The 13,354-nt window shown below is 32.6% G+C and overlaps 1 protein-coding gene across 20 annotated transcripts in view; it reads right to left on the bottom strand.

The window, feature by feature from the left end:
• LOC105483348 (solute carrier family 4 member 10) overlaps positions 1 to 13,354 on the bottom strand; it is a 452,662-nt gene that overhangs the window by 121,209 nt on the left and 318,099 nt on the right. For all 20 annotated transcript variants that reach the window (XM_011744188.2, XM_024793282.2, XM_011744189.3 and 17 more), the window contains 2 exons: positions 10,348 to 10,508; positions 2,734 to 2,922 (listed from right to left, as the gene is read on the bottom strand). In XM_011744188.2, the coding sequence (XP_011742490.1) occupies positions 2,734 to 2,922; positions 10,348 to 10,508 (350 nt within the window). The remainder of the gene's footprint in view (positions 1 to 2,733; positions 2,923 to 10,347; positions 10,509 to 13,354) is intronic.

The following is a 13,354-nucleotide window of genomic DNA, read 5'->3' as shown; positions in this document are numbered from 1 at the left end:
AACAAGAAACGGGGACTTATTTCTACCACTATGCTTAGGGAGGAAAATGTATTCTGTTTTAAAGTTTCTGGAAAAATCTTTGCCCTATTTAATTTCTATTCTATAATCTTTTTTAAAAAAGTCCATCTTTTTGCATAATGGATTTTACTAAGGATTTTAAAAAATTAATAGTATTACCTTTACTTTTTTGATGTTTTGAAATCCTTTTGCGTCTCTCTGAACTATTGCACAAAATTTTAAATCTAGATTGCATATTTAGAACATAAGGTCCAATTCATATTTATGGCTATTAATTTCAATTTGTTTATATATCTAGAGTTTGTCAGGCCTTAGAGTTCCTAAGTAGATTGAGAACCTCAGTAGTAAAGGTCTTTCGTACTTTTTTCATTTTTGGGTAGGAGATTTATTTCTAAATTGGTGAAGTCTATACATATTTTCAGAATTCTCAACACACATAATTATGCAAAGTGTGTGAGGAAGCAAAACAGAGTCATAAGGAGGTGTTATAAGCTTAGGCTTAGAAAACCACTTCTGACAGCATACTCTACAACAATACTTAATTGGGTATATGAATCTTATTAGAAATGTTTCCAAGTTTTTATTGCCCTTACGTATGCCTCAAAAAGATTTGTATGTGTTCAGATAAAGGCTGATTGTACAGATGGTGACAGAATCACTTCAGAATCACTCAGATTCTAGTTTTCGGGAAAACTAAACCGTTTCTTAAATAAGACAAAAAGCAGGCTCTCAGAAAACCTTGTGACTATATGTAGATTTGTAATTCACAGTTATAATTCTACCATCTCCTCTTATGTTTAATAGAAGTTTAAAGCAGTAACAAACAGTGTGCCTAGATCTGCATATTACAATAAATCATTGATCCAATAAATTCTATAGCATCTTACTTCAAAAGAAAAGTCATGAAATTATTGTTAGAGTAAACATTATCTCCAGTGAAATTTAAGGTATAAATTTTAACTAGTTCAAAATGCAAGATCCTTGCCTCTTTGAAGAAACATACCTCTTTCTTAAAGACATATATCTTATTATCTGATTTCTAGCAAAAGTTATGAAGGCAAAAGTCCATTTTTATAAAATCTGCATGCATTCTTAGAAATTAATTCTTGGGAATATTTTAATAAAGTTTTTGGAGTCATGTAGACATAAGCCCATAGCCAAAATTGTAAATAACTGACTCTGTTTTAACATTGCCATACCAAATAAATACTAGCATTATAAGCATAACAAAAGCACAGCATTTGTAATACATCTCTTAGAATATAAAAGCCTCAAGTTTTGTTATCTTATATATCACTTATTTTAAAGCAAATTGTGATTTAGAATAAAATATGTTTTAAATATATGATTTGATTCAAAGCAAGTTATACCTCCTCAGAATGTTCAGTGGACTCTACAAACATAAGTTGATATTTACTATAAAGTATTCATAATAATTTTATTGAACTTAATGTGTGCACAACTATAGACTCTTTTATGTAACAAAAATGACTTATATTCAGTCACTGAAAAGTCCCAAAAATCAAATGAGTATTTCAAAAATGATTTTGTCATTAAGAACTGGTTCTATGCTCTGAGACAAAATTACATCTAATCATCTTTATCTATTTAATAAAGCATTTATTCTACCTTTTTTATGTATATTTGATTCAGTAGTATGGAAACTGATTAATATGAAGCAAATCTGGAGAAAACTAATTTTCATACATTTTATTTAAGGCATCTCTGAAGCTTTTGAAAATAGGGTGAGATTACATGATATTTCATGCTGTCACTACATGTGCTTTCATCCATTTGTGGAAATCAGTCTTTCCAGTAAAGCATTTGAAAATACTTTTCATTAATTTTTATCTTTTAGAACTGGAAACTTTAAAGCTGATAGAAGTTTAACAAATTCATACCATCTTCATGGTAACTTCATTTTCTTTCATGAGACTAATAGAAAGGATGGATGACAATAGGAGATTCCTAAGCAACTTCCTTAGTGCAAATGATCAGGGGTTAAATAAATGCAAGGAGAGAACAAAAATACAGGAAAGATAAAAGAGTCCGAAGCATAAATCATAGAAAGTCAAGATTGCTAGGAAACAATGGTGGTCATCTATATTGGTGTATGAAAATGGTCAGTGGGGTGGCTCCATGGATGTTGAAGATGCCACATTACAAACAGCAATGAGCCCTTGAACCGGAATCAGCCATAATGTAGGTAAAGTCACAAGCAATGCACTGGCTGGTCTTTTCAATCATTTTCTCTAATGGAATTTGTTAACTATGAGCAACATGAAACCAATATCTTTTTTCCACAAACACTAGATGACGATCATGATTCCTTTAAATGAAAACACCATCTATGGCATAAGTCAAAGCCCCGCATTACATTTTTAAGCTACAGGACAGAGACTAGGACCTTATTTGTTATGCCACAGATGCTCTGTTTATATTTTCTGCAGCAAATCTAAAAGTTTTTTTTTTTATTAAATATTAGGTTTTTTTTGTATTTTTTCCTGAGCCTTTCAGGAAACTTAAGTTCTTTTCTAAAAGTTTTACAATTTGATGCTTGATAATAAGACTATATCCTCATGTAAAAAGAATTCTACAATAATCTGAATTTCAAAAAATCATTTTCAAATAAAACAAATTTTAAAAGATTTAGAAGCACTTTGATATGTCAGAGACCTATAGTAGACATAAAGAGCACAATAAACAAACATTTACCATTTTTGTCCATGGAATTTGGTTCTGACTGTTTCTTGCCAATATCAGCAAAGGAACGAACAATGGGAATCCTGTTGGTGAGTTTTTTCTGATTCTGATGATGATGTTGTTTCATCAATGCCTCATGGACCCTGTGGCGTACATCTTCATTCAGCTGACCTGAGCTCACTTGTTGGTCAAGAACCATATCTGAAGAGAAGAGGCCGGAAGAAGATGAATACAGCTTTCCTCTAGAACATGTGCCAGCCATGAATCACTGAGTCCAAATATGCAAGCCCTAAACAATATTAGTCATCTTGAAATAGAAATAACTTCTTTAAAAAAATTCCTAAGCATGGTGTTATAAATGGAAATTTATGTTCCATTGTAGAAATGTTGGACAAGAAAGATTTGGGCAAATTTTCATTATAAATCATTCTATTTTAAATATATAATTCTTATGAAGTATTATTTTTCAAAGGGGAATAGTTGCATTGAGAAGAAAGTTCTTTATTTCTTCATTATTCACACTGATGGATGGAATAGCTGTAGAGATGATATGAAAATTCATAATGTGTTTGAATTCACAATTCACAATGTGTTTGAATTTGGAAATTGGTTTTATACTTATATTTTAATATTTTTCCCATTTTCTAGTACAGACTAATTTCCTTGTTTCCTCGTTAAGTGAACAGAAGTCTATCTGTGAAAATCTGATGCAAAGAGGCCTATGAAGTGATATAGTTACTGAATTTGGAGAGTAAACAATTCTGTTTCATATGGATAGAAAATCAGCCCTTTCTCAAACTTTCCTGGAAACATACTCCCTTGAGAATGTTAGATTAAAAAGATATTCTATACCTGCAAAACAAAGACTGGAAGGTGAGATTTCAGAAGTCGATAATTAAGCAGATTATTTACCATACATAGTATCAAAAATGTCAATAAAGTAGATAAGCAAAGGTATTTTAAGTCTCTTAGTGATATAAAGATCACATCAGTGAATGTCTGTGTAATCAGTTTGCTTTCTGATTATCAAATATTAACTCTAATTGTTTTTAAGGCATTTAACATCTTATGTAAAGCAGATCGCAATGAGCTGCCTTCCACTGCCTTTTTGAGTACAATAAAGGTTTCAAAATTAGCAGAATGCTGCCTTACCAACAGTATTTCCCTTCAGTGTGAAGCCGAAATGAACTAGGGGACAGATTTGGGCCACTTTATGACATTCTAGCTAGATGACTTTGCAAAGTTGAATAACCTCAGTGTCCTTATTTATAAAATGGAGATAATAATATCTATATCACATGTTGGTGCCAAGACTGGCATAAGGCACCTGATGCACTGATTGGAATATTGAGGCTATCAGTAAATATTTCCCAGAACAGGATTTTCTTTGCAATTTTCATTACATAGATTATGGGTTCCTGGTTTGAAATTTGTGGTGGTTTCAATATATTCATATTTTATAACAGTTTATCAATTAGAGACAAAGCTGGGCTTATCAATAGCAGAAAACCTAAATTAAACTACCTAAAACAATTTTATTGGCTCACATAATAGAAAGATCAAAGTTAGGTTGGCTCTAATTCTGCTTCTCTGTGATTTTGTTAACTTCCCCCTCCTCTAGGGTAAGCTTTAACCTCAGGCTGATTTTCCTTATGGTCATAAGATGGCTTCCAGCCACAACAAAGAAATATATATTTTTGTTCATATGCAGTGAGAAATATATTTTTTGTGACTTTCTCTTAGATGAGTTATTTTTCACCTGGCCAGGAAAAATTATCCTAAGTCTTACTGACATAGCCCTGCCCATCTTGAACCCAATCACTGGCAAAGGAGATGGTATTCATATTACTGACAGGCTAATCAAGAACTGCACTTCAATCTAGAGTTAATTCTCTAAACCAGAGATAGACAAGCTCTTTTTGTCCTGAGCCAGATAACAAATATTTTAGGCATTGTAGGCCATCTGATCTCTGTCACAAATACTGAATTTTGCCTTTGTAGCAGGAAAGCAGCCACAGGCAACATGTACACAAATAAACCTGGTTATGCTCCAGTGCAACTTCTTTATGGATGCTGAAACTCAAATTTCATATAACATTCACATCAAAACATATTAACTTCTTTTTTATTATTTTTCAACCATTTTAAATATAATCCCCATTCTTAGCTCAAATGCCCTATGAAATCAGGCAGTCGGCCATATTTGGCACATGGGATATAGTGTGCTGTATCGTTTTTGTGTTTACAATGGAAAGAGGTAGAATGAATATTTGGAAGTCACCCATAATATATACCTGGAATGTTTGAAAGTCAGTCACTATAATTACCTCAAAGGTCCCTTCCAATTCTGAAAATGTATTATACTATAGAATAATATTTAAATCTATTTTTCAGTTCTTTGGAGATCAGTAGTTATAATACCCCTGGGTTAATCTGAAATAAAGGAAATAATAAATTGTCAACATATATGACATTACACTGAAACCTTGCTAAGATGGAAAAATGTATACAAAATATGCATATGCTTCATAATGGAAGTTGTAAAGTAGGTTATTAGAATACCAATATGATATTATTGTAAGGCAGTTCCAAATATAAGCCATGATATGAATTCCCAGTTCAATATTCTAGTCAGAATCAAAAGTAATCACATAATAAACCCTGCATATGTTTATGATTTTTAATTTCTATTAAAGCACAATGTTTCCAGGCTCAAACACTATAAAACCCATAGGTCACTATCTTCACAGTTTTTCAAAGATAAGATTTTTATTTGAAACAGTTACGTAAGGAAAAGTAAATATTAAAAAACACACTCATCTGTTCATTAGTTACAGAGAAATACACAGCAAACTTCTCCAAAGTATAACTGTATCAAATTATATCTTACTTGTCTGGAAAAAAATTACTCATTTTGCTTAAGAATATAACATATTAGGGTGACATTTAGGTACCAAAAGGAATCTGAATTAGTAATCACTCACATTGTTCTTTTCCCCACTACAATATATATCAGTATTAACTTGAAAAGTGTGAAAGAATAATGGACCATAATGACTTTTGGTCCAGAGTGAAGTCCTGCAATCTCAGCACGCTATGATGCCTACATAATACAGTCTATTCTGCCCCAGGATCTGGATGAAAAGCCAAAAAGCAAGAAAAAAAAGGACAAATAGGTCACACTCTCACACTCTGCTAACACTAAGCAGGTTCTAGAAAAATAGTAGCACTTTGAGACCATCCTGCCCAACATGGTGAGTTCCCGTCTCTACTAAAAATACAAAAAATTAGCTGGGCATGGTGGCGCACGCCTGTAGTCCCCGGTACTTGGGAGACTGAGGCAGGAGAATCGCTTGAGCCCGGGAGGCGGAGGTTGCAGTGACCTGAGATCGCGCCACTGCACTCCAGCCCGACGACAGAGCGAGACTTCGTCTCAAAAAAGAAAAAGAAAAAAAGAAAAACTAGTAGCACTTGTGGAAAACGGCCTCAGAAAAATGAAAAATTGTTTTTCATCCTATCAAGTAACTATTTTATCATAACGTATCTTGAATGAAAGCCCCTAGAGGCTATGACATATTGCAGATTCTATATAAATCTCTGTCTTTTTGAAGATCATCATATCAATGCTTTGAAAACCCATTGTCTTAACTGTAAAATATATTGGGGGAGGTGGGGGGGAATATGATATGAAATTCCTAAATTCTGTGGTTTGGTTGCCAGCACTAACAGGGATGTGTGTGCTAAAGGTGTAAACTGTAATAGAATATTTACTTTTCAGACCAAGGATTGTCACAGTATAGGCATGTTAAAAAATATATGGTTATTCCTATACTCCCATATCTACAGATTACATTCAGTGGAGCAAACTGCAGATTCTTCCTTCAATGAAAGATTTTAAACAACAAAGGTTGTTTAAATGAGTTGGGAGCTATGATTGATAATCTGTCCATGGTACTAACTTTGGTTTGGTTTTAATTTCTTCCTAACTCTCATTGACAGAATTAGGTTAAAGTATACACACACTGAAGAGAGGATATTTCCATCATTAATCTTTAAAATGCTTAATTTCAAAGAGATTAACATAGACCATAAAATTCCCTGTAATTTATATGAATATAATTCAGAAGCATATTCAATATAATTAATCTCCATATCAGAGTAAATTGTGGTAAGAAGATATATCCGGAGAATTTTGGATTTGAAAAGGTTAAGTAATATTTTGAAGGATAAAGTTTAAATTTATTGAGTTTCCTGAAACATTGGGAAATAGATACATTTTAAATTAACTTTAGCCAAAAGAAAATCCTACTTTAATTATACCAGAAATTTTTGACAGACTTGCCAGATACAAATGGGATTTTCTGCTACTAAGTCTACGAAAATATCTTAAGGAATTATCTGAGTCTGTTAAAAACATATCAGAACATTGATATAAAAATCCTTGATCGTTACAAAACAATATCTGGGTCACATTCATCTAGTAGGAAATGTCTGAAAAACATCAATACTGCAAAGCCTGTGCATTCACAAAGTACTAGGGATTAGAAATCTTAAAGGTAAACTGTGACACTTAGCTTTTGTAAAACTGAAATGAGTGACTAATGTATGTGAATTATGGCTAACAGAGAAAAATCATGATAAATAAGAGTTGAGGAAAAAGTTTCAGAGCTGACTGTTAATCACTGTGGCCACAAATGATCATGAAACAGAATAAAACAGAAATTATGGTTTGGCACAGTGACTCATGTCTGTAATCCTAGCACTTTGGGAAGCTGAAGCAGGTGGACTGATTGAACCCAGGAATTCAAGACCAGCCTGGGCAACATAGTGAGACCCCCATACCCCAAAAATTATGATTATAGGTTAATAAAAAAAATTATTTCCATTTCTGCAAAGGTCATCTTTGATAAAGAACTTTCTATTTATCTGTTTACGGTGAAATAATTTCTTTCCTACTTTATAAGTTGCTTTGATAATAAAACATAATTATGTGAAAATACTTTGCAAAGTTAGAAGTCTTAAAAACGGAAAGCATGCTTATTTATTACAAACTTAGTAACACAGCTCAATTTTTATAAAATGAAAATAGGAGTAAGTAAAAAATAAGAATATAATTACAAACTATGGAGAGAAAATATTTTAATGAGATTATATTGAGGGGATACATAAGTAACTTTTAAATTTAGTCAAATTATAGTTATCAATGAGAGGAAATCTCTTCTCAGTAATGATTGTAAAGGAATCTAAGGTAATAATGATCAACAGAGATATTTGTAATCATATTTTTCTTTGTGATGTTAGCATTAAACCACTGACATATTCTAAATGTCATTTTACAGGCTGCTCTGCACTGAAAAATGGGACATTCAGGTTGGGCTACTTCAAAGTCAGAAAGATACACACTAATTAGAAGAGCAGAAAGAATACTAAAAAGCTATTTAGGGTATCAAGACGTCAACTGAACTACTTTCACTGTAAGGATAGACTTAGAGAATGTAATTTGCTTGAAAAGGCTAGATTTAACCCAGTTAACCTTCACATATTCTACAGAATTGAGCTTGGGAAAGGGACAGAGTTAGGAAAAAGTTGCATAATTTTAGACAATGAAAGTGAACTAAGGTGATAAAATAGACAGTGTTTTAGTCAAATTACTGGGAGAAAATTTCTTCATAAGAATAACTTTCTGAGGAAAGCATTAGAAATTACATAACTTAAGAAATGTGAAGACTGGTAAAAGTGTAAAGGGTGTGTTCTGAGGCTAATTTTGCCAGGTGGTAGAATGTGACGGTTTCACTTCCCATTTCAAAATGTATTTGGATTAATCTATTTTCAAAGGTAGCGTCATCATCAATTCAAGCAGCGAAAATAAATCCCTTAGCACAAGGCCTCTAACCTTTTAAATCTTAGTTTCTTTCTTTATTAAATAAGGAAAACAATAATAACACTAAGAACCAGGTTTGAGTATGAAAAAGATAATTACAAACTTAAGAGCTCCCCATACTTCAAAGTACTGTGAAAAGCCCGGCTGTTTCATTCCTAATTAAAATATAAAAATGTTTAATGGGTATTAGCAAGACCATATAATGTAAAGCTAAGAAACTGAGCTGGATAGCTACCTATTTCAGCATTCTTAGAGAGTTTGTTTATTTCCGAGTTAATCATTTTCTCCATTTTTTCTTGATTTATTGCAGCTACAGTAGCCTGGATACTTCTGAAAATTATACATATATGTTTAACTTTATAAAGTATTTTAGGCTCTAGTTATGTAATTTAAAGAATAATCTCTTTACAGGTGTCACATGAAACAGAAGAGGACTGCTTATCTTTGGGGCAGAGTGTGTGTGTGTGTGTGTGTGTGTGTGTGTGTGTGTGTGTGTGCGCGCGCGCGCGCGCACCCATGTATGTGTTTTAGATTTTTTGGAATTTTAGTTTAATAAATCAAGCCAAAGTATCTTTTAGTACTTACTGTTCTTTTCACATATACTGCAATGCCTATCAGCACCAATGACTAAATCAATAATTTTTAAGGTGATAAGTGTGCCATCAAAATTTGGGTGACATTCACTTCAAGACATCTCTTTTTCTTCAGACAGCAGTTGTAGTGTAACAGAAAAGACACCGGGCTTAAAGTCAGGGGCCCCTGGGTGAAATCTAGGTCATGACAATTTTAGAGTTTCTATTTTCTGATTGGAAAATGAGAATGACATCTACTTCATGGGGCTGTTCTGCAGATTAGAGTAGATATGTTATTTTTCTAATATATAATTCTCTTATATATATGATTAACACACATATAATTTATTTTTCATTTCTACAATATAATTAAGATACTAAGTTTTTCCACTTCACAAATACATATCATATGGAACAAATTTTATTTTTTCCCAAACTAATAATTTTTAAACTGTCTCTTTTCTTTGTTTGTATTTTAAAACCTCCATCAATTATTTCATTTATATACTTTCAAAACTTATTTCTGTGTTTTTGTATTATTTTGTCTTTACTAAAATATGTTTGTCTTCTGGTCAAAAGATACAGGAGTTCTTTGACTCAATTTCTGTAATAATAACATTTCCTAAATATAGCTGTCTATATTATAAGACATCATTGAATTCTAATACTAATCATTTATCAGGTTGCAGTATTGAATTACAAAACAAATTCTAACTATAACACTTGGCTTCCTCTGGAATTCAAGGGTTTTAATTAAGTTTAAAATAAATGGCCATACTCTTCTGTGTCCATTCTAAACCAACATTTTTCTGTTTATTGAAATTTTTTCATTTGGTGATTTCATGTGTTTGGATATTGAAAATAAGTAGCTTTAAGGGTTTTTCCTTTAAATTTCTAATGGTGAGAGTCTAATAATGAAAATGAAAGGTGAATGGGAATCAAGATATCTAGGATCTTGTCCTAGACTTGGCACTGCCAACCTAGAGCATATTTCTCTGAGATTCAACTTCTTTTATCTCGAATAACAGGGTAAAAGAAAATGACTTTTAAGGCCTCATACAGTGATTATGAGAATAGTTTTCCAAAGTTCATGCATATATTGAATTACAAGGAAAAGAGAATAACAAAAATGTAGTTGTACCTATAAAATAGACTAAGGGAGAAAAGATATACCTGCAATTTCTTCTAAAGTGTTGGCATGCATGTCCAGCAACACAGTTCCATTCAGAATACAACTTCTCAACTCAAACAAGCTGTGCAATGAAAGAGTAGCTACATAAGGCTTGCTCCACCTTTCTCCTCCATCTTCCACATCTTCTTCAAACTTCAACCACCTATATAAATAAATATTATCAGCACAGTTTATATTATATTGTAGGTGAATGATCCTTTATCCCAAAAATAAAAGGCTGAAATAGAAAAGCAGTCATATTGTGTCTTGGTTCATAAGTTTTGGAAGTATATAAAAGCTAGTCTAAGCCATTTGGCTTATTTCATTTTAATTCCATTTAGCTTACATTCTTTCTGTAATTAAAAAAATAATTGAAAATAAAGGAAAACTCATGTTATTTTGTTAACTTGTCTAACTCTGAAGAAACATTTAAATATAAGTGTTTAACCAGTGGTCACAGAAAATCTTATGTAGCACTAATAAAGAGTGTATCCTTCATGGAAAGTTAATGGTAATTGAAAAAGAAAATGAAAGAATACTTATTTTTCATTGGTGGGAGGTCTTAAACCTGAAAATTTTAGTCTCTTGGTAATTTTCTTATAAGATCTTGAGGGAAGCTAGCATAATTTGGGGCCTGTTGTATAGGAAAAATCTTTGTTAGGCTTGCTTGGATGAAAGCTAGTGATAGCAGTCACTTCATAGGGACTGAATATGTAAGAATTAAGCTCAGACCCCATCCCTGGGTGTTTCTGCCAGGATGGATAATCAGAGAAGAACCTTGATGTCATGATGTCAAATAGGAGACCATTGTCTTCTTGGACCGAAATGCATAGTAATACCTAGATTGTCTGCAAGCAAGATAAATGGAACAGATAAAGAGAAACCAATGATTTTATCGCTCTGGCAAAAGCCACTTTATTCTTATCTGTTTAGGAACTTGGTCTCTAATCCTAATAGATGACCAATTTAATTTCACCATTTCTAATGAACCTTAGCCTAAATATTCTTGCCTACCTCCATCTTCACCATTTCCCTCATTTCTTTTCTCCTTAGTCATTTTTGACCACAATTTCTCTCTCCAAGCAATACGATTCAAATCCTCTATACGATATCATATTATTATTTTGTGTAACAAAATGATACAACTTCAACACAGAACAAATATGTGGGAGTAACTAGTTAGGGAATCAAGTGGATTAGCCAAAAGTAACTAACCAAAAGAGCCAGTCAGAATGATTAATGTCCAGAGTAGTAAGAGAGATCAGCAAAGCTATGGATCTGTCTCTAGTGTTTAGGAAGCAAAAAGAAAAAAAAAAAATGTCAGACGGTGAAGAGGAAACCAATAGAAAAGAATACTTATACCTGCCAAAACTTACAGTCAGGTAAGAATAGCAATGCCACATTGAAAAAGCGTACATTTAAGCCACAAATCACCAACAGTATCTCTTCAAGGCTGGGCATTTTATAGAACATTTTTGTCCACACAAAAAGTTTTCATATTAGTTATTCTTAAAGTTTTTCAGTACTAAACAGGGCCATAATACCTCATAAATCATGTGATGGTAATAACATGTCGTAACTGTTCTCCCTCTCTTCCTAGGAAAGAGTAAAATATCACTACCTGGCTTCCTTTTAATTGGGTGAGTCCATGTCTGTGATTAATTCTGGAAATGGGATGGGAACAGAAATTATGTGTGTGTCACTTCCAGACTGGAGTATTTAATTGTCAAGAGGATATCCTCTGGAGCTCACCCTTTCCTTGACATACAACAAGCAAAAGTTCAAGATGAAGGCTGATCTATCAGCTGAGGTTTCTAAGTTACTGTTTAATACAGTGAACAGACGAGCAAAATCCCAATGATCCATGATGGACATGAATTGTGAGCCATAAACAAATGGGTTTAAGCCACTGAGATTGCAGGATATTTTTATAGCATAATTTAGCCTATCCCAACTGACTTAGATCATCATTTTAGTTATTCATATCAGCATAAAAATCCTAATCAGAATTAATGGTGAAAGCAAATGTGATTTTAATAAATATAATAAATTATTATTTCTTGTCAGATATGAGAATAAGGCCATAGTCACACTATTATTTCAGTATCACAAAGGAGCAACCTCTTGGCAGACATTTTAATGCTATAGTATTATATAAAGTGTCTTCAAATAGTTGAGAATAAAAAGAAATGTACATTTTTTCTATACTCTACAGCAAAACCACGTTGTAATAAAAGGAAAGTCTTTTAACTTCTCTGGGTCACTTTTCTCACAGGTAAAATGATGAGACAAATTAAACACATTAAATAATTTTCCAGAGATCACCTAGCCAGTGACCTTGTCAAACCAGGATCCAACTCTTAAGTTTTTTGTTTTTTTTTAAATTTTGTTTTTCTCCAGAGTCTGTGCCCATTTCCCACCATAATACAGTAATTTGAATTGAACTTATAGTGCTTTTCAGCTCAAAGATCTTATGCTAATGCTCATAGTAGAAACAACTGATTTAACATTGAATTTTCATCCATGTCTGGAGCCAATCTTAAGTTGCAAAATATTCTTTGTTTTCACTTTTTCTTTCATATTATTCCAATTTGTTTTCTTTATTATCTACTATGCTAGATAAAAATAGATGGTTTTCCTTTGTGAATAAGACTCAAACATACTATTCTGTGGACGGGCTAAAATGAAACTTTCCATAAGGAAGTGGCATCAGGGGAGTGGATACAACTTTTATTAAATCTCCTAATTAAATTATAATCTACTGACATATGCTGTGGATTTCAGATAAAAAGAGCAAAAGGAAGGGAGACTATATAATAGCACGTATGCTGGTGTTATTTTGACTGAAGAACTTTGTGAAGTTGGAAATTTACTTTCTAGTCTATTTGGTGGTATAGGAAACCTAGAGGTTTAAAAGGGTGTAATACTATTTAAGGAAATGTAGGTTTTCCTCTATGGAAAATGTCCTCAGTTAAGGTTTCTAGAGCTATGGTACTTTCTGTCATCCCT

This window comes from Macaca nemestrina, chromosome 11 (assembly GCF_043159975.1).
Source record: "Macaca nemestrina isolate mMacNem1 chromosome 11, mMacNem.hap1, whole genome shotgun sequence".
NCBI lineage: Eukaryota > Metazoa > Chordata > Mammalia > Primates > Cercopithecidae > Macaca > Macaca nemestrina.
Note: the sequence above shows the minus strand (reverse complement) of the source record. Positions and strands in the feature narration are given on the sequence as shown.